Genomic DNA, 26,155 nt, shown 5'->3' with positions numbered 1-26,155 from the left:
CCCCCCCCCCCCCCCCCAACAAATAGCATGGCGCGTTTCGAGCGTTCACATAGTAGCAGCAGAGCAGGGAATCCCCCGCAAACGCTGGATGAGAAATCACACAACGAGTTGTGGTCAACAACACTGGTATTTGAAAGATAACTGAGGGAAGACACCAACCTGTCTTGCACTTACAAGCAAGCAGCCTTGGTATCGAGAATATGCTAAAATGCTGCCTTCCCCGTCAGACAAAAGCCGTGCGAATTCAACGCCTTTTCCTTCGTGTTTCTTTCCAGCTTGATCAGTGGAATAGTGTCAAGCCGCATGTCATGGTTGGTGTCCGAACAGCCACCCGCTGTACCCGTGTAAGGTGAAAATATATTGAAAAGTCCGAGTCAGTGGTCCTCCACCTCACCCGCCATCAATTGGATGCTGATTTGCCCCTTTTTGCACTCACCAAAAGACGCCGAATCTGCTTGTACCATCCAGTCTCGGGCTTGTCGCCAATGTTTTGGCGAGGGAAAACGAAAGAATAATGTGAAGTATGAGCTGGACGCCAACTGCCAGACCTAGCTGGAAAAGCTTGCTCCGAATCCCAGTCACCCAGACGAAATAGTTTTTGATGGGGTATCCCGGGCGGCGTGTCGCTACCCACGGATGCTCGGCGCAAATAGATCGAACAGTCCCTCTCAGACCACAATTGTTTTCTGTGCAGGAGTAAATGCGTACTTTGGCAACATAGCCATCTTCTCTTCAGGACTTGTCTCGTTATCAGAGTAGACCAACCTGGTTGCTTTTGGTTTCTCCTTCTCCTTGTCTTTCTTCGGTCCAGCTTTGTCTTCGCCGGCTTCGTCTTTGGTGGTGGCCGGAGCAGTGGCGGCTGCTGGAACTCCGGGTTTGGTGGCAGCCTCTGCGGCGGCAGCGGCATCGACGTCAGCTTGCTTAGAAGCATTTGCGATCAGGTCATCAAGGGACGACGCGTCTTGAGCTTCAACAGCAGCGGCCTGGTTCGGTACAGGAATCTGTGGCGGGACTTGCGTACTTGTGCTTGCTGAAGCTTGTCCAGGAGCATACTGCGGCACAATGTTATGGGATTGTGGAGCAGGGATCTGACCTTGATGCATTTGTTGAAATTGGAAAGCATTGACTGGCGGAGCACCGAAAGCCGGCCTCTGTGGTAATCCTGGAGCACTAGGTAGACTTACACTGCCAGTACGCACTGGTGCAGGAAAATTACCGTTTGTAGCAGGCGAATGAGAGCGTTGTGCGAGAGCTGGGGGCGGTTGCGGATACCCTGGAACTGGAGAGCCCGACGCAAATGGACGTGGAGGTCCAGCGGGCTGGCCAGGGTAGGGTTGACCTGGATAGGGAGATTGATATTGCGGAGGTGAATAACTCGGCTGGGGATACCCCACTGGTGACGGTTGCGGCGGCTGAAAGGACGGCTGGGGGGGTTGGGCGTATGGCGGTTGGGGATATGGCATCTGGCCGTATCCTGGTTGCCCAGGCTGTGGAGTTGCCGAATGCTGGCCGTAGCCTTCGACAGCAGGCGGAGACGCGGCAGAAGGATAGATCGGCGACGCCTGATACGGAGCAGATAAAGCGGCTGGGGGCTGGGCGAAAGAAGGGGACTGACTGAACGAACCATTCGTAGGTGGCGCTACATAGGGCTGAGGAAATCCGGGATAGGTTGGAGATGCGGCCTGTGTCGAGAATGAGCGAATGTGACACAAGGCATGACTGAGACGACTTACCGTGTTTACCTGAGGCGGAGCTTGAACCATAGTGGCCGGAGGGGGGTTGGGAGTGGCCGCTCCACTGCTCCCTCCGTCGCCTTGCTCAGCAGCCAGTTTGGCAGCTTTGTGCTCTGCCAGGCGTTTCTTGATATCGGAGACAGACTCGATCTTGGGTTTCTTTGGGGCGTTTGGATGCTGAGCACTTTGAGCGTTATTACCAGTAGCTGCCTGCCGATCAGCTTGAGCTTGATGGAAGTTGGTCAGGACTCGCTGATTATGTTGTTGGATAATGTCTTCGGGGATTCCCTCCATGCCGAATATTTCGATATCCAAGCCCGCCCGGTTAGGGAGGGCGTTGTCGACGGCAGTGAGGTTCTCCTTGTGGACTTGACTCATGTGGACACTGAGGCCCCCTGCGGTGTTTAATCTTCGGCCACATCTTTCGCATTTGAAATGCTTCGCTTTCTGATGGTTGATCAGAATCTTGAGATCGTCGAAGTCGCGCTCGCAGTAGTAGCACCATGGTCGCGCGAGGACCTCTTCGACATCGGGATGATGACGCTTCTTCTTGGTCATGACGGGGGCTGACGGGGGAGAGACACAGGCGTGTTCGGACTTGCTGGTCGCAGCTGAGGAAGCACTGACCAGACCGAGGCCGGAGGCGCCCCGAGATGAGCGATGAGTATCGCTGTAAGATGCAAGAGGAGAATAAAATTGCAGAGATAAAGGCGCCAAGTTCACGCGATGACTCGTCGATACTGCTTGATGGCCGTGGATTGCAGGACACGGCGTGAAGGAAGGGAAAAGGTCTGTGAAGTGAAATGTCCGAAGCGCAGTTTCGCTCCTGCCAAGACTCACGGGGCCCTGCTTCCCTACTTAGCCTTGGAAATTGGAATCCAGCCTTGCCGGCCTCTCAGCCTTGCAGTTTCTATTGCCATATCGAGCGAAAATGCTCCGTACTAATATTATTATCCATAGGGTGAACTATTCTCGCGTCGTACGAGATACATCGCAGATGTGCGCGAGATGTTACATCGATCCTTACCAGTCGAGGCTCTGTCAATGAATTCTCTGTCTAGCATCTGCAGAGAGCATGATTGGCCACGGCTGTCTCCCTACAATGGCGTATATATACACACGTCGTGCTGTTGCCAAACCCAGGATGTGTACTGCCAATAGATCAACCTAGCCACTGGATCTCCTCGCACTCCGTAGCGATCGCCTCGTCGACGGTGCGCTGCTCTTGATCACAATCGTTGAGTCACTCTCTTCTCTCTTCATGCTTGGCCTTCTGAGTGGCGATCCGTTACTATTCAGGTCTTTGCCATTTCCATTTCTGTCCCCTGCAACCTCCTCCTCTCCCCTCGATGGTGGCTCCGTCTCTGTGCCTGCTTGCTTTCCACCGCTCGCGCCATTGCGCTTGTCCTGCACAAAAACCGTGTCTCTGAATATGGCGTTTTCTGCCCCGGCTGCTCTTCGAGCCGATTTCGCTGCTCGCGTGTGCACCCCAAGCTTCGTATTCTGCATGGCCACGCCATTGACGGCCTCTGGCGCGGGCGTTGTGGCCGGTGTTGATCTCTCGCTGTCATCCACCTTTTTCGGCTTGGTCACCCTTCGTCTCGGCTTTTGGGACTCGCTGGAGTCCTCAATTTCCTTGACTGATTCGTCTAGTTCGGCTGGGTTCTTCTTCGCCCGCGGTCTCTTGGCTTGGTTGGTGACTTGCCAGTAGTTCCATTTGAGCAACATGCTAAGACTTCGGACGGGATTGATGCCGTTCAGGAGCTTGTGTTTCCACTCTTCCGCCCTCTTGGGGTCATCATGCAACCACGTGTGATCTTCTTTGATTGACTGGATCAAATCCGGGTCCGTCCACTTGTGTGTGCGCTTTGACATTGGCGACAACTCCCGCCACGTTGGCTTGGCTGAAGTGGACGAAGATGATGCGACGGGTTTGGTACTGGCTTGAGCTGGAGTGGTATGAGTGGCTGCCAACTCTCTTTCTTTTGCTTTTGTATATTGATTCGGGTGCTTCGGCTTGGGCTGTTCCCCACCATTGACGGTGAGATGGATCTTGCGGCGTTTCGAGCTGGGGGTATCTTCTCGCGTGTCGACTCCAGAGGGACTTCCTCGCTTTCTGCCGCTGGGAGTAGAAGCTGCCGACGGAGCCTCCGACACGTCTCGTGTCGGTGGGAACTTTTTGCCATCGAAGCGGGTTCTGGTCAAACGTTTGTTGACGACCTTGTCTGGAGTTTCACCGGGGACTTCACTGCCTTCGGGGGATTGAGGTCGAATGATCTCACCATTTTCGTCCACATTGCGCTTAACATATGTGATGTTGTACTCTTCATGGTGAGTTTGTTGACGTGGGACGAGGTGCTTGCCGTCTTTCTCGATGGGGATCCAGCCGTCGACGTTCTTGGGATCTTTGGCTTTGGCGACCTTGGCTCTGTACTCTCTCTCCTTGGGCACAAAACCCCCTTGCTCGAATGGCTCTTGGAACAAGCGCACATCGTGTTTTTCTCTGTCGGTCAGATCATCGGCGGATCTGAGACCAGGAATACCGGCATGGAGCAGGGCTGGGCGATTAGCATCATACTTGTAGCCGTACAATGCCGCTTCCTTCCGTTCCTCAAAGACATCCGGGGCCGGGAGGTCTTGGGGGTTTTTGATGGTTTCTTTGCCCTTGATGTTGGCAATGTGGCGCTCTAGCTCCAGGTATTCGTTCTGGGCGTCGATCATGGCGAGTTGATTGTTGGCACTGGCAGCATAGAGTTGTTGGTGATTCAGAGGAGCCAGATTCATGATGAATTTTTGCGGATCCGTCAGTGGTCGCCATCCATCGTCGCCCAGCTCTTCCGAACTGTAGGGCAGGGGTCGGATAGCTGATTCGCCAAAGGCGGAGCGCCACAGGGTGTCGATTTCGGTGGCTGACATGGTTCAAAGCAAGAGCAGACTCGACAGAGGAGCGCAAGGTCACTTTCCATCTAGGTGATGAGGGATAAATGAAGTTGTGGGTTGTACTGATCGGTGGAAGGATCGGGGTGAAAAAGGATGGTTCGGGGCGAGAAACCAAAAAGGGCCGTTTTGGGGGAGAGGCAATCAAGGCAGCGCGACAGCCAGAAAGCTGGGTGGCTGGCAACAAGTGACTCAGACAATGGTGCGGCGTCGATTGAGATGAATGAAGCGACGATTCAAAGCAACAACAATCTGAATGGAACAAGGGCGTCTGGAGGTCCGGCAGGAGTGCTGTTTGTATGGGGGGGTGGGCGGCGGCCAGGATGGCTTGATGAGCACTTAGTATTTGCCTGGCCGGCCAATCAGAGCACGCCCTTTGCACCAGGCCCGCCCAGCCAATCAGCGCCCTAGCTCCCCTTCTGTGGCATCCAAGACTCAAATTTTCTTCGTGTATCGCGGGTATTGGGCGCGTGTCACGACAGGCATAGCTACTGTGTGGCAACGTCCTCGGGGATCAGAAACGGGGTCAAAGAACCAGGCCGTGAGGCATTAACACTTGCAGTTGAGCTGCATTATCCGCTCGTTGTCCATTACAGCTTCATCCAGGCCATCGCAGTCCCTCTGATCCCCTTCCATTGTGGACCGCTAGAGACCATGTCACCATACTTAGGTACATAGCCTTCAGACACCAACCTACCCCTTTCTCTCCTGGAATCTCTTCGCCGTCGCCTTTTTGGCCTGCTCGACCCAGGCATCGTAGGAGCCATCTTGGATCTTCATTTCCATCACCCCCTTGAGCACCTCGTCCGTGAACCCGACAAAGTTGTGCCGCCGCAGAGCGTTTTCGAAATCCCACTTGGCCCGCTTTCGTTCCTCCTCCTGGAGCAGGTTGGGTTCGTCGAGTTGGCGCCACTTGATCCTCTGGTCCTGGCACACGGCCATGAGGTTGAAGCGGATCTCGTCTTCTGGGTAGCTCAAGATCCGCCGCTGCACAACCGACACGATCTTGTCCGGGAAGTCCTCGGCTGTGCACTCGCCGTGAAGGATAGGATAGGGCTGGAGCCCGTCGAGTTCGTACAGTTTGCCGTGGTAGCGGGTGTAGGCAATGAAGTGGAAGGCGTCTTCCGTTCCCGCGCTGGGGTCACGCTGAGTCTCGTCAACAAACGGGCTCGATTTCGCGAAGCTGTTGTGGACAGTTCGGATCATTTCCGAATTCGAGAGCGTCTCTCCCCGCAGGCTTGCGTCGAAGCCCGCCGTAAAGTCTTTGAACTCTTGTAGCGCAGGACCGATGTCAATTCTCTCCCCCGCCTCGTCCGCGCCTGACGAAGAGGCATCGACAGACTTGTCATTGTTCAACACCACCGAGAGTATGGCCTGCGTGCCGCAGGCGTTCTGGATTGTCTGGGCAGCAAAGAAGAGTCCCTCGTCATCGACTGCGGTACGGTCGTACGAGCCATCTTGAGGTGCCGCCTTATTTTCCGATCCCTGGCCGGTCCATTTGAACAGGAAGATGACACCGTAGACAGGACTGTTGGCAAAATGCGTTCCGTGTCAGCAGGGCTGGTTTTCGAAGGAGAGTGACAGGTTCGAGAGGCAGAGAGGGAGAGTGGCAGGAAGGGGAGGGTCGTGTGCGATGTTCCTTGTTACCTCAAAGCACGGAACCAATCTGCGTTGAGTGAGAATAGTTCTTCAACCTGCACTTCCTTGACTCCCAGCTGTTCGATCAGAGAGGTGAAGACGCCCTGTAACCCACATCAGCTTGTCAGCGATCCCATCTTGAGTACATGGCCTGAGCGAGCTTGAGCGCCGCATCCAAGGGGCGAATGCACGTTGGACATTGGGAGTTGGGCTTACCTCGTCGGATTCAATGGTGCTCCAACCACCACTGGCGGCATCTTCAGCCATCAGAGGTGCTGACAAGCAGAAGGATCAGGTGAGAGAGTCCTCGCACCTGCGCCGTCGACTCGTGTTGGGCTGGTCGTGGTACCTGGACAGGGCCGAATCTGTGTAGACGTAAATATGCGAAGTGGGGGTCAGGCGCGCGGTCAAACTGCGCTTCCAGCCTGCAGCAGGTCTGTCGGCTTGCACTAGGCCTAGGCCTAGGCACTGGGGCACCTGTACTAACAGGTAATTACGGGGTAAGTGGCACAAAGTGGGATGTTTTGATGAGGCTTCCGATGAGATCGGGCGTCGCTGGCCCCGTCAAAGTCACCAAGAATCGACCAGTGGCAGAGTGGCAGAGTGGCAGAGTGGCAGAGTGGCAGAGTGGCAGAGTGGCAGAGTGGCAGAGACAACACTTTTGATGCTGCCCTTGCAGAAGGTTTGTTCCTCCTCGTATCTCCAAGTACTCCGTACCTGTAGCCGCAGAAGGGGATTCAGTGTCCTGACCCGTTTCCTTCCTTCGCCTCAGGCTCCGTCCCAGTGGGCGTCTTACTTGACTGAAATGCTAGCCTCAGCAATTGCTTACAATGGCTGCTCAATCCTGGCCTCGACCTAGAACAATTACCAGCAAAGGCCGACTTGTTTTCATTGGGCCTTTTGCAGTCTAATCTGCCTACATAACCAACGTCCGTAGCCTTGACCATGCACGATGGGCATTGGGCCTCCCTTCCCTCATCACTTCTTTCCCTCCTGGCTGCTTCGATGCCGTGGGTCTTCTATCGTTTTCCCACGGACTTCTTGATTTGTATCCTTGCAGTCCATCCATCATGTCAGACGGTCTACATACAAGCGGTCCCCTGCAGAGCAGACGAGAAGGAGCACGTATCCAGAGACGGCTATTCGATGCGACGTCAACGCTTTGTAACCACGCAAGCTTTCTTGTACGAGACCATTCTGGACCCAGGTATGCCCAGTCTCCGTGGGTTTTCTCTGCTTATGGCGCTTTAAGCTTCCCCTTTATCGTTCTGGCTACCACCTCCGCCACGTGCGCCTTCGTGTTCCTGGCCACAGGATGGAATCTTCGGATGGGATTCTGACACCATCAAACCCGTTGGCCAATGCGGATGGAATGTGCACTAGAGAGTATGAGTCCTCAACAACGAGGCGCATAGGCGCCGTTCTCGCATGACGAGCTTGACCTTCGTGTCTTGATCGCTAGACGCTGGGGTCTCGTGAGACGCATGGAGCACTCATACAACCCTGGATGTCGCATCCATTCCCCCCGGACCACAATCCACCCTCCATCCGCCGACACGAGCATATGTAATACAGCGTCTGCATGAGTCATAGCGGTTTTCCAGTGTGCGGCAGATGGACCGATGCGCCCGGTGTTCCCAAAATATACACACGAGTACGAGGAGGGTCGTCTCTCTGATGAGCACACGAGACTATATTGCTCAGCCTTCCACTTGGCATGTATTGTACCAGCTGGTATGCGCCAAGGCAGCCATTAAACCCACAAAGAGGTAACTCGGTTGAAAGAGAGAGGACCATTGGAGATCCCTGTCAACACAAATCCCACCCCAGGAAAGCTGCTACTGAAAGGGCCTCCATCCAGAGTAGATGGCAGTCATCCTGGCAAACCAAGTCCATTCCTCGCAGCACCGAGCCATCAAGGCAGGATGAGACCTCGTCGCGAATACACCGACCTGCAGATAACACCTCCCCAGGAACGCAACGACTCTTTCATAATCAAACGATCCACCATGCCTCGTATGCGTCAGGGTAAGGAGAGCCTTCCTCTCTCCTCCCCGCCCAGATGACCACCATCCAGGACCAGCCCTATTTGAGACTTTTTTTTTTTTGCCATATCTGGTATTTTACCAACCCTTACTTCCAGTGTTAACCTCGCCCACTTTCGCTCGCGGGCTTTGTCGTCCTCCATTGGTTTGTCGCCTGGCCTGACCCAAAACGCCTTGCTAGTCATCGTGCATTACACGATCTCAGATATCTCCAGTCTCACGTCATCGCCAATCCCCCTCCTTGGATTCGATGTCAATGTTGCCGCTCCTTCCCTTTGTCTTGCTGCCCCGGTTGCATATTCGGAGATCTCGTGCCCGGGGGAGTCCTGTGGGAAAGAAGAATACTCAGTCGGAAGATGTCCGTCAAGTCCAGAGTTGTGAAGGAGCGACGAACCGAGTATTCATGTTCATGCCGCCGTATGGGTTGTACGGTGCTTGAATTTGCCCAAAGTAGTCCATTCTTGACCCTGGTAGCTCGTGACTGCTTCGCGGGTGTTGTGTGGCTGGCGATCCATACACCATGCCCATTGCGTGGGGGCTGCTTGACGGGAGACTCCGAGGGTCGCCCATTGAGTGAGCACGCCCGAGCGACGACGCCGACGATATCGACGAGTCTCGCCGTGCTTCCCCAGGCCCTAGAGCCGCTTGGAAATATGCCGATCCGGGTATCGACAGGCTCCCAGGCGCGTGCAGGGGCGAGTTGGGATAGATAGGTGCTGTGGAACTGTCTGAGCTGGGAGTAGCAATCGGCATGCGAGGACCCGCATAGGGACTCCCTTGAGGAGAGTAGTGATGGTAGCCCTCCATCCCATGGCTTCCTTGGCTGTTTTGTCTCTGTTTCAGTCTGTACGAAGTCGCGAGCTGTATTGGTACCTCCACCAGAGACCACGCCGCTTGGATGTTTGTATCTTGGGGCTGGGCCACCCGCCTTGTTCTCACTAGGTCATGGAGTCTCTCCAGGGGTGCGATAGACATGGTTCCAAGGTAGGGCCCCCCAATATTCGGGAACAAGGGCTCGACTGCGATCGCACTGGCATAAAGATGCGAGAGCAGAGCTAATGGCCCCAGGTCGGAGTCGGTGCCACGCAGGAACAGGGACGGCAGCCAGAAGATCATGTCCCGTAGTGGCTGTAAGCGGCTGAACGCTTCGTCCGGCGCTTGGGTGGGCAAGTCTCGTTGTAGTTCCTGCAGGTAGTCAACTAATTGTCCCGCATATTCTTGAAGCTCATCGGTCGTTGTAAGTCGCAGTCTCAAGTTGTTAAGCGCCGTGGTGATTTGTTCTATCCTGCGAAAGTCTTCATGAGGAACCGACACCTGGGCATTCGGCATTGTGGGAGTGGCAGGTGTTCCGGCCCTGGCCATAGTCCTCTGGTTTTCCAGGTACTTTGCAAGCTCTGATTCATGAATCCACATCCTCATCGCGTTCAAGACCTGCAACATGTTAGAAGGCCTGTTTGTCAAAGGATTCCATTTGACGTACCGTCGATACCCCCTGTTGCAGTGATGCCCAGCCGCGCCTGCTATCAATTAGCTGCTGTAGAAGTGTGGAACATTGACCTCACCATTCCGTGGATTGCCACGAAAGAAGAATCGAGGCAGCAAGGATAGCTTCGGAATTCTCTCTCGAGAACGTCCCGATTGCTTGATGAAGACCTTTGATAGCGACTCCGCGATGGTGATACGCTAAATTGTCCGTGTCTGTGTTCTTCGTTTTCCACGCCAGATGAGATGCAGACAGTGCAAGCAACGCACTCATCACAAAGTCATGTGTCAAAGCCGCCGAGATGAGCCTGGAGGGAGATTAGCTAGAAACTATCTCGAATGAATATGAACTATCTTACGAAGGCATTCTGGGCCCCCAAACCGTGCAGTGGCTGTAACCCAAATTGTGAATGTCGGTCGATAGTGTCGTGATGTGGTGAACGAGACGCAAGTCGATCGTTGAAAATCGGGTCCAATATATCCTGTCTGGAACTTGAAGCTCCTGCAAAGGAGACTCGCCCGTTAACCGCCAGTTGTCAAGTCGAAGTTGGAGTTCCGGCGACATCAAGAGATCTGGTGGTTTGGTGCCCTTCAGAGGTTCTTCTCCTGCCACTTGCAGGTCCATATAGTCGCAACGACAATTATGTTTCGTGCAATTTCGACATTGTGGAAAAGTTTCGTCGCAGCGAATGTGCCGCTTTTTGCAAGTTTTGCAGCCCTTTCTCGATTTTGTATGGCTCTTCCGCGGTGGGCCGCCTCCAGGACCAGCCATTCTTCGAGCCAGATTGAAGATATTGTGCTGTAGATGTTTGGAGCCGTTGGGAGCCACCCAGCTGTCTCTCTGTTGGCCGAATAGTCCTGGTACTAGTTGATCACGGACGCAAAGAACGTCGACTTGGTCGAGAGAGTGTTCTGAATGTCCTAGCACAGTCAGGACCTGTTCTCCTCGTGATAAACCTCTCCGATCCTCTGAACGATATATGAAACGTGTGGTCGAACAAGACAATGACGGATTACAGGAAATGTTCTCGTATTAATGGGCAAGGCTGAAAGAGATTCGACCCCACCCAGTAGTTGGCTTGGACAAATCCGAGGAGCAGGGGAAATAGCATCAGAGAACAGGGCAGGCAACAAAACGAAGTAGTCTCTCGTATGACAAAGGTTCGGTTCAAGGTCCGTCATTCGCGGACCCGATTGTCAGCAGGGACAGGGGATATGGGGTGTCACATAACAGACGCTATGCTGGACCCAAGGCGTGATGGAGGGAAGGAAAGGAGAAATATGGGTTGCCACGAGGTGTCATTGCCAGTAAGTACGAATTCGAGACTCGGAATAGAACTCACGGTCGCGACATGCATGCATTTCGGTCTCCAAAGCTACTGCATCGCGTGGAGCTGCAGTTCAGAAAAAGGATCAGGCAATGGGAAACCAGCGACTCAGCCTCGATTCCTGGCGGCATTTCCCATGGACCTCTGTCCCTAGGCTATTGGGCTTGGGGAACCGTTTGGTTGGGACAACGCGAACTCCTGCGGAAGTGGAAGCTGAAGGCGGCCATACCATCAACGATTGGTCTTGTTGGCCTCAGGGAGCCAGCAGGCCAGAGACCAAAGACAAATCCCAACTGTTCAGTGGCTGCCACTTCTCACAGGTGGAGGGAATCAGAGGCTACCCGCGGGTCGCCGTGCAGATGGCACTTCCTGGGCTTGGCCTAGTGAGACTAGAAGCACCTTGGGAAAGGTTTTTTTTTTCTCTCTCACCCCTCCCACTTGCTTGAAAAATGACTTGTGGGAAACTAGAACATGGGAATCAGGTTAGGATCGAATCACCTTGGGAGGCGTCGGCCTGACGGAGCACGTCGCCCGCCGAGACTTAGCTTCGACAGGATAACATAGTGCCACACCATCGGGAATCTCAGAGGCTGTGAGCCAAAACTCTGGAGTCCGGAAGAGCAGGTTGCATGGTCTGCTCGGTCGCAATGCTGGGACGAAGCAAGGGATCTCCAGGCTGACTTTCAAAGTTCTTTGGGTCCGGGGATGGGTGGCCCCCACCAAGTGCCAGAAGGGGGCAATTTTCTCGTGTTTGGGAACCAGTCTGATGGATCGAATCTGGCCTGATGAGATGAGCGCAAAGAGCATCAGCCTGACGCTAGAAAATGATGACTGGATATGCAGCATGATGCATGATACTGCAAGGGTGGGTACACGTTTTGGAAAGACGAATAGATTTCGGAGCGCATGGGCCATCTGCAGCCCTGTCAAGCGTGGGTAGGTCTGTCTGGGTCAAGGTCCATGGCCGTGAGAATCATGAAGCCCGAAACAGAGATGAGAAGAAGCCGCCGGGGAACTTTGATGCGAAACGCATGCCAAGGCCAGCTGAAGACCTCGTGGCTTCTTGTCCGACAGAAGAAATCATCCACTTGGGAGACTAAAAGGGGCAACCGCTGAAGCCATGTTTGTGGTCCGTCAAGAGTGATGGAGTTTCTGATTGGGTTGAGCCAGGACGCTTGAGTTTGAAAGCTCTTGGGGCTCGCTCGTAGTCCCTGCAGAATCCGATTTGAGCCCATTCGACAGTAGTGTGCCAGACCCCCTCACTGATTACACTCGTTCGTCTCTGTTAGGCCAGATGGTGCAGGGTTGGGCGGTGAGCCTCAAAGTTGATTTGAGGCTGTCTCTTCTGCCCATATTGATGTCATACTGGGGATGGTCAGAGGGATACATAAAGCTGGCACTGAGATTTCGGACAGTGTAGCATCGCTGAGGCTGGCACCGCACCTTCACCCTTTGGTTTCGTTGTATGAAGCAAGGTGATCTTCCTGGGGTCGGAAGCTCCACTGGCTACCAAAGCGCACACCAAACTCGGAGCCGGACGGAGTGCCAAAGGGAAGACCAGCCCCTCGGAGGAAGTCAATGAACTATTACAATCTGTAAGGCGGGGTATATGACGACTCAGCAGACTGGAAGAAGTGCTGGCGCCAGTCTGGGATATCCCTTCACCCATGGAGGCTTCAGCGAGGGATTGCGTTATGCCCCCCTTCCAATGGCCGTGTCGTCTCAGGAGTGGCACTCGTTCGACTGTGGGCTGACCATTTGGAGGCGGGAAAGGTAAATCGCATGGTGTGAGGCTCGAGATGCCTGGCGCACTCGAATTCCCGGTTTGTAAAACCACAACGTATGGACCAGGTCGAATGTCATCGACCCTACAGCACCTGCAGTCTGCCAGCCCATATCGGGCGCAAGGGTTTTGCTGCAGTTGGGATAGACTGCAACCAGTTTTGCAGACGCGGGGTCGGCGCCCAACAGGATCCATGACTTTGAAGACTCACCAGCCCCAGAAAGCAGCTAACTTTGTCAAACTTTCCTGGATTCCACGAGGGACACTGGCCTGTGTGGACACCCTGGAGCTGCTTGGAGTTACTCGCTTGTGAGGAGGAATCTGGACGGGTCTGGTCCCACTGAGCGCCCAGTTAGTGTGGTCTTCGAAAGCGCTCAAGGGTTGACCATCTTTTTGCTTCTCGCTTAGCCCCTCCAGATCCTCGCCGATCGCAAACGTCCTTCGTGATCGGCCTCGATTCGAGATAACAGCCAAACTCTGCCCTGCTTAGGTAGATGCTTCCTGGAATGTCTCTTTGATGGTATGTGGGGAGGATGGCTCGCTGCCACAGGAGGAATCAGGAGACGGAAATGGCCGTTTGGAAATGGCATCGGTTGTTGCGTGCGAAATCGACGGCTTCAGGCTGAGGGAGGAGTCGAAAATGCAGCCGGCCCAGCCAGTGGGTTTGGAAACACCTGTCTAAGTTAGCCTCTGTTCAGAGCAAGCCACCAAATGACACTCCTGGGGGTGAAAAGGGAGGGGTCATTCACAGCCCTCATGAGCGTGCCAGTCAAGCCCTCCTCCCCCTCACGATTTCTGGACCCTCTCAAAGTGTCAAGCCGAACCGACGGACAAGATGCAGCTGAACAGAAAGGGATCGGGCTCCGCGTGCCAACCACTCCCTTGGCTCTGTGTCGAACCATCCAATTTGTCTCAGTGCTGCAGCCATGGCATGACAGCTGGACCCCGAAAGATACCTATCACCTAGCAAGCCACCGGGAAGGTCCCAAACCTTGATACTGTGCCAGCCACGCTGAAAACATGGAAACATGAAAACATGGGACGTGGTAGTCGAATAGTCGAATTGGTCCTTGTGATCAGGCGGCGGAGCCGCAACTGCTCCTGCCTTTCTGGGAGGACGCGGGCTGATCCAGCTGGTCTTCTGCGGCATTCGTCAATACTTGCTGTGCTCCAATGCACATTTTTACTGAGAGAAAGAAATTGATGCAGCTAGGCAGCAGGCGGCCTTCAATGCGATTCGAGAACCATGCTTTTGGCACGAGGTGCATCCCTGAGAATGCCTGAGAATCCCTGTGGGCAGGGTCAGCGCGGCGGCCAGAACCTGGAAAGAGCCAGAGCCAGCACTGTCTGGATGAGCCATATACGAGCCCTAGGGTGGCCCGATTGCAGTTAGGAGAAGATGATTTGCTCGCCACGTGCGAAGGAAATCTCTGAGGCCTGGTACCTTGAATTAGGGCTACTGTGTTCACCTGCCACGCGACATTCATGAGCGATACCCTCTCCAATTAGAATCGGTGCTTAGACTGGCACGGAAATGCTGTTCTTCTTGTCAACAGGATGGGATGTGTTGAAATCACATGCGAGCGTTCACAAATGCATGTTTGGCCAGTGCTATCTCAGCCCCTGGGGGCGAAAGATGCCGGTTTTCTTGGATATCGCCGTGCCATTTGTGTGCCACTGATGCGCAGACTAGCACATGGGTGACAGAATTCTATGCAGGGTAGGCTGTCTGATTCTCGGCTCGCCAACCTGGAATTGTCTGGGTTCTCGCGGATTCATCGTTCATGGTCCATCGCTCATGACCAAGTTTTTGGTGGTATCATCTCAATTTTCGCCGACATGGAGACGGGCTTCCTTCTCCCCCACCATCGTGACCTGGAAAATGCTCCCTAAAACCCTCCCGTCGGCGCGAAAAGTTTCTCCCATGCTCAACAGTTCTCCATCTCACATGACAACACCACTGTTGCTTGCAATTCTGGGCCACAATTCAGCGGCCTCCTTGCCCACCGGTCCTGTAATAGCACTGCCCTTCATTTCGCCCTTGGGATTCACAATAACACCGGCGTTGTCTTCGAAGTACAGGTAGATACCGTCCGGTCGTCGCCAGGGTTTCGATTGTCGGACTACGACGGCGGGCATGACTGGATTAAAATGTGAGTCCATTTGTCCCCCATGATCGTGGGCTCTGTACAACGTACCTTTTTTCCTCAACTCTGGCTTTCCCTTCTTCACAGTAGCCATAACCATGTCTCCCACACCCGCGGCGGGTAATCTGTTCAATCGAGCACCGATTCCCTTCACGGAGATGATGTAGAGGTTTCGGGCACCCGAGTTATCTGCGCATGACATGACGGCTCCCCTATTATATTCCATCAGTATACTCTCATCAATCCCCATCCCATTTAGCGTGGAATTGCCGTTGATGACCAAGTATATGGATATTTTGAGTCAACTGCAGCATTGGAATCCAAGTAGACTGCGGCGGCGTCGCCTCTCAAGAGGGCGGGCTGGAGAGTAACCTGGGTTTGAAATTCGAAAATCGGGAGGCACGTACACAGGGAGACCGAGAGTCATCTTGAGCTTGTTGCCAGAGGCACCACCGCGACTGTTTGAGTATGTCAGTGTAATTCTTCTCGGCAGCACAAGGTCAACCAGGCAATTAGGGATCCTCAACATTAGAAGAGAAGCCTAAAGATGGTTCTCTGCCACGTACCCTCGCTTCGACATCCTGGCGGCTGTGTGATATCTGGGATTACTTCAAATTTCGTGAGAATGAACTGCAGCGCGGTCCGCGGTCGATGATGTTGAAAAGGTCCATCCAAAACTCGTGTGCGATTTAATGCCAAGATTTTTGGCTTGGCATGATTCTATTGGATGCTGAGGAGCCTGCCTCGGAGAATCAAATGACAGTGTCTGACAAGCCACCTTCCCGTTTTGGCCGGTTCTCCTCTTGTGTCGATGGTGAAATAGTGCTGGTTGCCCTTTACTTGTTCACTCTGTAGTCGGTACTCGGTACAAAGTTACTGTTTCTCTACAGACAATATTCCTTTATACCATCCATATTGCGGTCGGCTCAATTGGTATCGTGTCGCGTTATTGTCTCACTGCATTCCTGGTGGGTAGTTTCCTGCTGGAACAAATCTTGCACGACTGGCCGGCAGCACCTTTTCTAACCTCTGCTCCATAGCAGCACTCACACGATCGATCTTGTAACCGGTGTGGAACACCATCGTTCTATTATGTTTCTCATGGCGGCAGCCTGTGCGGCCACATGTCTGCACCCGCAGCTGCCTTTCATTGTCCCTTTTTCCGACCTGAAGCCTTGCAGCCGATGTAAATGCTGCCTTCAAACTTGATGAGCAACTCGACGCCTTCTGCAGCGCCTGACCATGGACATCTTGTGGTTTATTCATGCTGTTGTACTAGGATCACACACATCAGCAGGACGACAAACTCTCGTTGGACGTGACTAGACAAAGACTTGTTGTTGAAGGAGTCCTTCTGTCTTTCCAATCTCGTCCCTGAAACACCTCAAAGGATTTCTCCTGCATTCCTTTGGCAAGGCTGGCTCCGCTTGTTAGCGCTTTATGGTTACTTGTTTTGTTGTCTTGCAGCAGTCTAGAGCACATGCCAGGCACGGACCAGAGGGGTTCTAGAGTGTCACACGGTGTTTCAATGGCTCGCCTTTTGATTATTCTGTCTTGGATCAATGCTGTTGTGAGCTTCCAGACCTACAAGTACATTTCTTGTCCCGTAAGCAACGGAGAGGCTGGCTGAGATTGTACTCCACACCCTCCATTGTGGTGTGACGCAGCCACCTAGTTACGACGCCTATTGTTCGTGTGGGCGCCCGAGTCGGGAGCCTGGTGTTGCTCTATCACCAAATCAACCGGGGTAGCCGGTTACACGCGGAACGGACGAAGATTCTATTTCGATATCTCTAGAGGTCGCAGAGTCATACCTACAATCAATGCTTCTCAGGCTAAGGCCGACCAAGATGCCTGGGATCTGCTGGTCGTCATTGGAACAAAAGAACAATGGGATCGCTGGATCTTTGGTGTTTCAAGCGCCCCCGGTTGACGTGCGTGTGCTTAAGGTTAGTTAGACAACGGCTCCTATCAGTCCCCCCGGATGGCCCCTTGGGCTTGCAGCAAGTTTAACCAAATTGGCAGCGGGACTGGTCGCATGGGCAAAGTACCTCGTACGAGTAAAAGGACATCCAGCATTCGCCATTGACCTTTTACCATGGGCTGCAGCTGATGGTTCTCGGCCAGATTTTGCGATCGATGCTTCCATCAAGCCCAGCGAGAGAGTAATGCACGACATAATCGAGATTTATCCCTGACGGTTGATATACTGTGCCTTTAGGCTTATCCCTTGCTTACTGTCGCAGCACCCGTTCTCTCCTGGCTACTTTCTGACTGGTCTCCACTCGAATGTCTCTAAAGATACCAGAAGGCGCCATTGCGCGTGCTGCCGAGGGCTGGTCGACCAGCTAGGGGTCCGTGGGCTGAAGGTGTCCATCACCGTTGGAGGATGCCGTCGCCAATCAGGGCGTTGCTATTGCAGGCCACGAGCTCTCGGCCCCCCATGAACCCCTGCTGGTCGTGTGGGCCTAGGAGCCTCAGCTCGAGGGCTCAGCCCTCAGTCTTATTCGTCCAAAGGGAGCTTTTGCGAGACTCCTGGGCCTTTTCGTGTAGTGGTTTTGCTGCCTTCTCTTTCCACTGCGACACATCACTCGCTTCTGCCGTATCCGGACATTACTCCAGTCTCTGGAGCCTGTATTCCTTCGACGCCTGACGGGGTCTCGCCTATATAGCTGAGGCCTCTTCCAGTCACGATGGCGCGCAAACGGAAGCTCTCTTCAACTTCTCTCGACGCAATGGATGGCTCGCGGGATCTTCCATCGGGCTCCGGTGACGACAACACAGGGTACAGAATCAGCACCACTATCAGGAGTTTCTTTGAAAGTATTGCTGGGTCGAGCTCTGAATCAACCAGTACAGTCATCAATGGCGCGACAGTACAGTCTCGACCCCTTCTGGCCAGAGTGCTGGCCGATGTTGCATCTCAAGCACCTCGTATAGGAGAGAACCTCGGACTTCTTGGTTCCTTGGTGGATACGACGCTGTTCGATGGCGGCCTCGTTGATGATCGCCAGTATCAAGTGAGCGTCCTTGAGAATGCATGCCTTTTATCATGTCTAATCCGATCTCCCCGCAGATGGAGAAGATTCTCCAGTTGGCAGCTTCGCTGCCTCCCGGGTCAAAGTCCCTAGACGACTTGACCAACCAGTTCATCAAGTTGCTCTGGGAGAACTTGGAGCATCCTCCCTTGTCATATCAGGGGGATGATTACAAATATCGCACAGCTGATGGGTCCAACAACAACATCATGTACCCGCACCTTGGCAAGGCTGGCTCCTACTATGCGAGGACTGTCACTCCTCAGACACTCAAGCCGGGGGTGCTCCCCGATCCTGGAGTCATCTTCGACGCCATCTTTGCCCGGGGTGAAGAGCCTAGAGAGCACCCGAACAAAATCTCTAGCATGCTTTTCTACCTTGCGACTATAATCATCCACGACTGTTTCCACACAGATGAAACTGACTATTCTACGGTCAAGACGTCTTCGTATCTAGACCTGGCGCCTCTTTATGGGAGCAGCCAGGAAGAGCAGAACCAAATCAGGACTTTCAAGGATGGTCTCCTGAAGCCGGACAGCTTCTGCGAGAAACGCATTCTCGGCTTTCCGCCAGGCGTGTCTGCCATTATCGTCTGCTTCAACCGCTTCCACAACTATGTTGCCATGCAGCTCAAGGAAATCAATGAGGGAGGTCGGTTCAAACTGCCGAAGAACGACCAGGACACAGCCGCCATCGCTAAACTCGACAACGACCTGTTTCAGACTGCCCGACTGGTGACGTGCGGCCTCTACGTCAATATGATCCTTAACGACTACGTCCGCACGATTCTCAATCTCAATCGCACGAACTCGACGTGGACGCTGGATCCCCGGAAGAACTTCTCGGATGTTTTTGACAGCGCCGGCATCCCTTCAGGGGTAGGCAACCAAGTCAGTGTGGAATTCAATCTGGTCTACAGATGGCACTCTGCCATTAGCATCAAGGATGAGAAATGGACCAATGAGTTGTATCAGTCTCTATTCCCCGGCCGAGACGTATCCACGGTCACGGAGTGGGAACTGTTGCCGAAACTGAAGAAGTGGCTGGATGACCGCGGCCCTGACCCTGCGAAATGGGACCTTGACTCGGGCAGATATAAACGCACCCAGCGAGGGACCTTCCGGGATGAAGATCTCATCAAGATCCTGACTGAAGCCACCGAAGACGTCGCCTGCGCGTTTGGGCCTCGGAACGTCCCCCTCGTGATGAAGCTGATCGATGTCCTGGGCATCCAGCAAGCGCGGGCCTGGAACGTGGCGACGCTCAACGAGTTCCGGAAATTCTTCAAGCTCGAGCCTCACACGACCTTCTCTGATATAACCAAGAACACGGAAGTCGCTCGTTCACTCAAGGCCCTCTATGGGCACCCAGACTACGTCGAGCTCTATCCTGGCATCGTTGCCGAAGACGCAAAGGATCCATTGGAGCCTGGCTCCGGTCTATGTCCCGGATATACCATCTCTCGAACCATTCTCGCCGATGCCGTTGCGCTTACTAGAGGAGATCGGTTCTATACCGTCGACTATACGCCTGCGAACTTGACCAACTGGGGCTGGTCTCAAGTCAAGTCCGACCCCACAGTCGCGCAAGGAGGCTGCTTCTATACCTTGCTGATGCGGGCTCTCCCATTCTACTACCGTGGGAATTCAGTCTACGCCATGTTTCCACTGACAGTACCTGAAGAGAACCGCAAGATCTTGACCAAGCTTGGGAAAGACCAGGACTACAACTTCGACCGACCTTCGTACGTCGGCGTGCCAACTTCGATTCGATCATGGAAGGCCGTCACAGGCGTTCTTGGAGACCAGGCGTCCTTTGGCGTGCCATGGGGCCCGCATACTTTCTACCTCACTCATCAAGATTACATGCTGAGCGGGGATAGCGTTGCCAACGCTACACAGCGGAAGGAAGTGCAGAACGCCCTCTACTGCCCGGTCAACGGACTTGCACAGGTCCAGAAATTCTACGAAGACCTGACCACCCAGCTTGTGGTTGCCCGCTCGGAACGACTTCGAGGCGAATGGTACCAGCTTGACGCTTGCCGCGACGTCGGCAATCCGTCACACGCTATCTTCGTCGCGCGGCTGTTCCATCTGCCGCTCAAGAAGCCGGGAGACTTGAACCCGATCGGTGTCGAAGTCGATCAGCTGTACCTCGCGTTGTCCATCGAGTTCGCGTACGTCTTCCTGGATCTCGATACCGCAAGCTCCTTCAAACTGCGTGCTGGTGCCAAGACGGCGAATGATCAACTCTCGAAGCTTGTCAAGATTGTGTGCGAGGCGGTGAAAGTGGGTGGGATACTCCGGGTTCGTGACCTCTTCTCCATGGGGACGACTGGGGAGCTGCTCAGCGACTATGGGACCTTGCTCCTGAAACGCCTCTTTGAAGGAGGCAAGTCGGTTGAGGAGGTTGTGTCGACCATCATCCCCACCGCTGCGGCTGCCGTTGCCACCCAGGCTCAACATTTCACGCAGATGTTGGATGTTTACTTGTCGGACGAATACAAGGAGCACTGGCCGGAGATTCAACGATGTGCTTGGTCCAACAATCCCGCCGATTTCGAGAAACTCAAGGGGTACGCGCTCGAAGCGAACCGCCTGGCCCCGGCGGCGTTCGGGCTGCTTCGCAAGGCCAACATCGACACTGTCATCCCTGACAACGGCCAGAAAGTTCCAGTCAAGGCCGGCGACCAAATCTACGTCGACTTCATCGCGGCCGGCTTGGACGAGAGTGTCTTCCCCAACCCTCACACCATCGATCCTACCCGCGACCGATCTCTTTACATCCACCACGGATACGGTCCACACGCATGTCTCGGGCGTCCGATGGTGGAGGTGGCCATGGCAGCCCAACTGAAGGTGTTTGCCAAATTGAAGAATCTCAGACGTGCGCCCGGCCCACAAGGCCAGCTCAAGAAGACGGTGCCGGCGCCCAACCCTACTAGCAGCGACCCCAAGGCCAACCCTGGTACCGTGGAGGTGTTTATGTTGGAGGACTGGAGTTCGTGGTATCCCTTCCCAACCAGTGAGTCTTTCTCCCCCTTTCCGCGTTGGTTTTTGTCGCTTTCAATAGCATTACTAATTGGAGATAACCCACAGCCATGAAAGTCCACCACGACGGCCTCTGGAAGGACCAACCCGACGAACTCGCAGGCGAGACTGGCGTCCCGGGGATCCAGGAGCAGATCATGAACAGTGACATGGCCGCAGCAAATGGATTGAACGGAGATTACATGGAGGAGGACACGGCTTGAAGGGCATTCGGGCAGACAGCATGGTTGCTTTCGGTGAGGAGGACATGTAACGGGCAAATTGCAACCAAGACGCCAGGGGAAAAGTCTGTGTATCAGTGACAGGATGGATGGGATGGGACGGGATAGGATGTTTTGGCAAGCGGGAGTTTTTGGTATCTATGCATCGATGCTTTGATCCTCCCTGCCACTCAAATTGGAAACCTCGTTTGTAGCTCTATTCAAAGCATTCACTGCTGCTGTGTTGCTCTACAAAATGGTAGTTGACTCTCCCACCCATCCTTTGGGCCGTGGTTTACTTCCCTTGCCCCCACCTAATAGTATGCCTTGCATCTCCCTCCAGTGCAACAGCTCCAAGCATTGCCTTTCCAAATGGAGGCAGCCGCTCAGCCGATTACACAAGCAGGTCGGTGACTAAGCATATTGCATCTTTGGATGACGAAAAGATCCCAGATAGATAATAGATTCGATGGACGAACGGATGGGCTTTTCGTTGATTATTTGCAGTAATCGACGTGCGTGTCCATGATCTAGACGAGATCATAGAGTGTGTTCTTTTGGGGGAGACTTGGATGAAATTGCTCGTGACAACGGCCTGGCGAGCTCGTAAGGCCCTCCTCCTCCTCTTCGACTCCCGAACTGCTTTTGCTCTGCAGCAAGGGGGCCGCAGCGGACAGCAGCAACCCGGGCGCGAGAGCAGGCGATCCATCACGACGACGGCGACGGCGACGGCGAGGATGGCAAGCCATTACGAGGCCATCATCGTAGGATCCGGCCAAGGAGGGACACCGCTGGCGCAGGCGTTGGCCAAAGCCGGGCGGCGCACGGCGCTGATCGAGGCGACGCACGTGGGCGGGACGTGCATCAACGAGGGCTGCACGCCGACCAAGACGATGGTGGCCAGCGCGCGCATCGCGCACCTGGCGTGCCGGGCGCAGAGCTACGGCGTGCAGTTCAAGCGGTCCAGCCTGGTGCTCAACATGGAGACGGTGCGCAAGCGCAAGCGCGACATGGTCGACAGCTTCCGCAGCGGCAGCGAGGCGCGCCTCCGGGCCACCGACAACCTCGACCTCATCTTCGGCCGGGCCACGTTCACGGCGCCCAAGCAGCTCGAGGTCGTCGTGCCGCACGACGAGGCCCACCCGCTGACCCTCACGGGCGACCAGATCTTCATCAACGCCGGGTGCTCGCCCGCGACGCTCGACGCGCGCAACGCCGACCGCACCGAGGGCCTGCTCGACTCGACGTCCATCATGGAGCTGGGCGAGGTGCCGCGCCACCTGGCCATCGTCGGCGGGGGCGCCATCGGGTGCGAGTTCGCGCAGATGATGAAGCGGTTCGGGGCGCGCGTCAGCCTGATCCAGCGCGCCGACCGGCTGCTGCCCAAGGAGGACGCGGACGTGTCGGACGAGGTGCGGGCCATCTTCGCGGGCGCCGGCATCGACGTGTACCTGGGCGCCACGGTGCGCGAGGTGTCGAACGTGACCCTGGGCCAGATCGTGGTGGCGCTGACGCAGGGCGACGGCACCCCCAAGTCGCTGCTGTGCTCGCACGTGCTGGTGGCCGCGGGCCGCACGCCCAACACGGCGACCCTGGGCCTCGACCGCGCGGGCGTCGCCCTCGACCCCCGCGGCTTCGTGGCCGTCGACGAGCACCTCGCCACCTCGGCCCCCGGCGTCTGGGCCCTGGGCGACATCAAGGGCGGCCCGCAGCAGACGCACGTCAGCTACGACGACTTCCGCGTCCTGCGCCACAACATCATCACCCACGCCCACGCCGGCGAGCGCGCCTCCATCCACGGCCGCCTCGTGCCCTACACCACCTTCATCGACCCCCAGCTCGGCCGCGTCGGCCTGACCGAGCGCGAGGCCCGCGCCCTCGACCCCCCGCGCAACGTCAAGGTCGCCAAGATGCCCATGGCCTACGTCGCCCGCGCCCTCGAGATGGACGAGACAAAGGGCTTCATGAAGGCCGTCGTCGACGCCGACACCAAGGAGATCCTGGGCTTTGCCTGCCTGGGCATCGAGGGCGGGGAGATCATGAGCATGGTCCAGATGGCCATGTTGGGCGGGTGTAAGTCTCACCGACTGCTTTTCTACCCATCACCTCCTCTCTTTTTCTCTTTCCTCTTCTCTTGTTCTGTTGGCTTTGCCCCAGACCAACTCATTCATCTGTTTACTGAATATCCCTCCAGTGACCTACGACGAGTTGGAAAACGCCATCTTCGCGCATCCTTGTCTAAGCGAGAGTCTCAACAACCTCTGGGGATTTTTGGAGTGAGTGTTCTGGGAAAAGACGATGGGGGACCACACATGCTTTGGTTTGGTGGGGATACATTATAATACCTCTCGCCGCCGCAGAGGAGATAGAGCGCAATCTGCAAACGCTGTGCCAGACGGGCGAGACCCTCGTTGTCCATCGGGGCTCCCGCCCGCGAGTTTCCCTGTAATCTCGATGCAGATGTTGGATGAAATGTCTTGTTTGGCAGCTATTCAACACCTGCAGATGTTCGGTTCTGTCTCACGGCTCACTGCCGTCCGACACCGCTCGCCAATTCCCCATCTCTGGCCTTCGTTCCCCTTCGTAGACGGGCAGGGGCGTGCCCATCAACTCCGCCTTGATCTGCAACGCCACATGGCGGGAGAAATACCTGGCATGCCCAATCGTCCCGCCCATGTAATACAGATTCGGATGGCTGTTCCGCTTGAACACCCCCTTGAGTTCCCCCTCGCTGTCCAGCCCCCAAAAGTCGTCCGCCCGAGACGCGACTTCCTTGCCAAATATGCGGGCCACGTCTGTGCGCATGTTGCCCACGAAGCCGGTGCAGAAGATTACCACGGACACGGGGATCTCGCTGCCGTCGCTGAAGGCCAGGCCTGTCCGAGTGAAGTGTGTGGGCAGGGCGTTGGATTGCATTTTAATCTGGAAATAAAGAATCGGGAATGGGTAAGCTGAAAGCTCAAGGGGCGCGAAGGGGGAAGGTAGAGGTGGAGCGATGGAAAAAAAAAAAGGGGGGCAAACGTACCAATCCCTTCGCAATCAGGTCCGAACAGCCTACGTCCATGTAATGCCCTATCCATATGAGTTAGCTCGCGGCATCCTTGAAGGATTATCTCGTCTCCTCGGCGGTCTGAGCACGGGCTAGGCTTGCAAGACAGTGACTTACCACCTAACTTCTCGCAGATATGCCACATGATATCGCCATATCTCTCGACTCTGAACCCAGCGCGCTCTAGGGCGTCAAAGCGTTCGGGCTCTTTGGCCGCCATCCCATGCAATGCTTTCCGACTCAGTAGCCTCGTTAGTGCGTACGGCATCTGCAAATGCGAGTCAGCCTGTGTAGTGAGCAGGCATCGGGCCCCTGTGCAGAACGAGACAATCTCTCAAAAAGGGCAAGCGTCCTTACCGAATACTGCTCTCGGTCAGCATCGACCGTGGGGACATCTGCGTTGTACGACCGATCCGAAATCACTTTGAAGTATTCGCACGGCAACACGTAAGTGCGGGAACGCTGCACCATGGTGACCTGTGAGAGCCCTGCTTCCACCATGTCCTCGGCGACATCGTGAGCCGTGTTTGCCGTGCCGATCACAATGCCGGCCTTGCCGCGCCAGGGTTCGGCGGATTTGTACTCTGCCGAATGCAGGACTGTGCCTTGGAAGACTTCGCGGCCGGGGTATTGTGGCATAATGGGAATCTGTCCTCCTCCACCGGTGGCCATGACGACGTGTCGACAGGTGAGGCTCTGAGTTGAACCGTCTGCACGATGGACGAGCAATGTCCACGTCCTGCGTCCTTCGTCCCATGATCCTGATTCGAGAGTCGCGTTGAACCAGATGTGCTTGTCGATTCCAAACTTCTCGACCCAGTCCTTATATCCTCTCGCCAGGTCGTATTTGGTGAGGAATTCTTGGTATGGCAGAGGAAATGTCCGGTCGAAGGGTAAGTGGTTGTACTCGCGGGCAGTGTGTAGCCTCGCGGAATCGTACCGGGTCATCCAATTGTCGCCGATTTGGGCATTCTTGTCGAGCACCACGTAGGAGATCCCCAGGGATTGGAGCCGTCCTGCCGAGCCTAGACCTGCTTGACCAGCTCCTACGATGACACAGTCGAAGTGATTGGGAGAGTTGTTGGCCCCATTCGTCGCAATATGGCTCCCGTTCGTGCTGTTCGTCTGGACATGATTCCCATTCACTCCGTTTGGCATTGCTTGGACAGCTGGAAGGATGTCGACATCCTCACAACCCTCTAACTGCTCCAGGACAGTCCTGATGAGCCAGATCCTCCAGTGTCCATCTTCTAGAACAAGGGACAGAAATCCTCTGCAGGTAGAAGCAGGGCTTCCACGATTGCGAAATGTGAAGGAAACATTCACCCACCCAATATCATTGTCCAGGCGCGTTGGTTTTGCCGAAGTCTCGATGGGGGCAAAATCGCACGCCTGTCTGGACGCACACGTTTCAGTCCAAGCCTTCGCGATAGAGTCGGGTGAGTAAAATGTTCGCATAGTGCCAGTCAGGGCGAAGACGTCGCGCCATATTGATGTCGAAGAGAGGCTTTCTGGCGCGAGGTCTCCCAGCGATTGTACGATTGGAGTGGCGATACTTTCAAAGTCAGTGTCGGTTTGGAAATGTGATATGGGCAAACTGCATGGGAGCGTTTCTAGTACGCTTCGCGGTTCGTATGGCGCGATATCGACCTCCATGCTTAAGCTAGTCATTGCACCCTTGTGAAATAGTGATTATGCTTCAGAGACCGCTTGACGGGTATCGAG

The 26,155-nt window shown here is 55.0% G+C and overlaps 8 protein-coding genes across 8 annotated transcripts; 2 read left to right on the top strand and 6 right to left on the bottom strand.

Moving 5' to 3' along the window:
* Positions 1–14: 14 nt before the first annotated feature.
* On the bottom strand, positions 15–2,498 carry PV07_01287 (uncharacterized protein). Its single transcript, XM_016387799.1, has 2 exons — positions 1,734–2,498; positions 15–1,682 (listed from the first exon to the last, which is right to left on the bottom strand). Exons 1-2 carry the CDS (start codon positions 2,289–2,291, stop codon positions 669–671), a joined length of 1,572 nt encoding a protein of 523 aa, XP_016254727.1. The 5' UTR covers positions 2,292–2,498; the 3' UTR covers positions 15–668.
* A 195-nt stretch (positions 2,499–2,693) lies between these two features.
* On the bottom strand, positions 2,694–4,948 carry PV07_01286 (uncharacterized protein). Its single transcript, XM_016387798.1, has one exon. It carries the CDS (start codon positions 4,647–4,649, stop codon positions 2,901–2,903), a length of 1,749 nt encoding a protein of 582 aa, XP_016254726.1. The 5' UTR covers positions 4,650–4,948; the 3' UTR covers positions 2,694–2,900.
* Positions 4,949–5,024: 76 nt separating this feature from the next.
* PV07_01285 (uncharacterized protein) lies at positions 5,025–6,915 on the bottom strand. The gene is made up of 3 exons (XM_016387797.1): positions 6,525–6,915; positions 6,318–6,412; positions 5,025–6,198 (listed from the first exon to the last, which is right to left on the bottom strand). The coding sequence occupies exons 1-3, from the start codon at positions 6,573–6,575 to the stop codon at positions 5,364–5,366; spliced, it is 981 nt and encodes a 326-aa protein (XP_016254725.1). The 5' UTR covers positions 6,576–6,915; the 3' UTR covers positions 5,025–5,363.
* A 1,142-nt stretch (positions 6,916–8,057) lies between these two features.
* PV07_01284 (uncharacterized protein) lies at positions 8,058–10,748 on the bottom strand. Its single transcript, XM_016387796.1, has 4 exons — positions 10,195–10,748; positions 9,916–10,143; positions 9,834–9,870; positions 8,058–9,784 (listed from the first exon to the last, which is right to left on the bottom strand). Exons 1-4 carry the CDS (start codon positions 10,605–10,607, stop codon positions 8,717–8,719), a joined length of 1,746 nt encoding a protein of 581 aa, XP_016254724.1. The 5' UTR covers positions 10,608–10,748; the 3' UTR covers positions 8,058–8,716.
* A 3,575-nt stretch (positions 10,749–14,323) lies between these two features.
* On the bottom strand, positions 14,324–15,755 carry PV07_01283 (60S ribosomal protein L23-B). The gene is made up of 4 exons (XM_016387795.1): positions 15,660–15,755; positions 15,501–15,551; positions 15,145–15,305; positions 14,324–15,087 (listed from the first exon to the last, which is right to left on the bottom strand). The coding sequence occupies exons 1-4, from the start codon at positions 15,671–15,673 to the stop codon at positions 14,891–14,893; spliced, it is 423 nt and encodes a 140-aa protein (XP_016254723.1). The 5' UTR covers positions 15,674–15,755; the 3' UTR covers positions 14,324–14,890.
* A 1,700-nt stretch (positions 15,756–17,455) lies between these two features.
* Positions 17,456–21,660, top strand: PV07_01282 (uncharacterized protein). Its single transcript, XM_016387794.1, has 3 exons — positions 17,456–18,113; positions 18,170–21,155; positions 21,230–21,660. Exons 1-3 carry the CDS (start codon positions 17,787–17,789, stop codon positions 21,382–21,384), a joined length of 3,468 nt encoding a protein of 1,155 aa, XP_016254722.1. The 5' UTR covers positions 17,456–17,786; the 3' UTR covers positions 21,385–21,660.
* A 199-nt stretch (positions 21,661–21,859) lies between these two features.
* PV07_01281 (uncharacterized protein) lies at positions 21,860–23,892 on the top strand. The gene is made up of 2 exons (XM_016387793.1): positions 21,860–23,454; positions 23,576–23,892. Exons 1-2 carry the CDS (start codon positions 21,954–21,956, stop codon positions 23,659–23,661), a joined length of 1,587 nt encoding a protein of 528 aa, XP_016254721.1. The 5' UTR covers positions 21,860–21,953; the 3' UTR covers positions 23,662–23,892.
* Positions 23,893–23,901: 9 nt separating this feature from the next.
* On the bottom strand, positions 23,902–26,086 carry PV07_01280 (uncharacterized protein; the record flags this gene model as incomplete). Its single annotated transcript, XM_016387792.1, has 4 exons — positions 23,902–24,303; positions 24,407–24,453; positions 24,548–24,698; positions 24,788–26,086. 4 exons carry the CDS (start codon positions 26,084–26,086, stop codon positions 23,902–23,904), a joined length of 1,899 nt encoding a protein of 632 aa, XP_016254720.1.
* Positions 26,087–26,155: the final 69 nt, after the last annotated feature.

This window comes from Cladophialophora immunda (genome assembly GCF_000835495.1).
Source record: "Cladophialophora immunda strain CBS 83496 unplaced genomic scaffold supercont1.1, whole genome shotgun sequence".
In the NCBI taxonomy this organism is placed as follows: Eukaryota; Fungi; Ascomycota; class Eurotiomycetes; order Chaetothyriales; family Herpotrichiellaceae; genus Cladophialophora; species Cladophialophora immunda.
The sequence above is the reverse complement of the archived record's forward strand: the minus strand, read 5'-3'. Positions and strand labels throughout refer to the sequence as shown.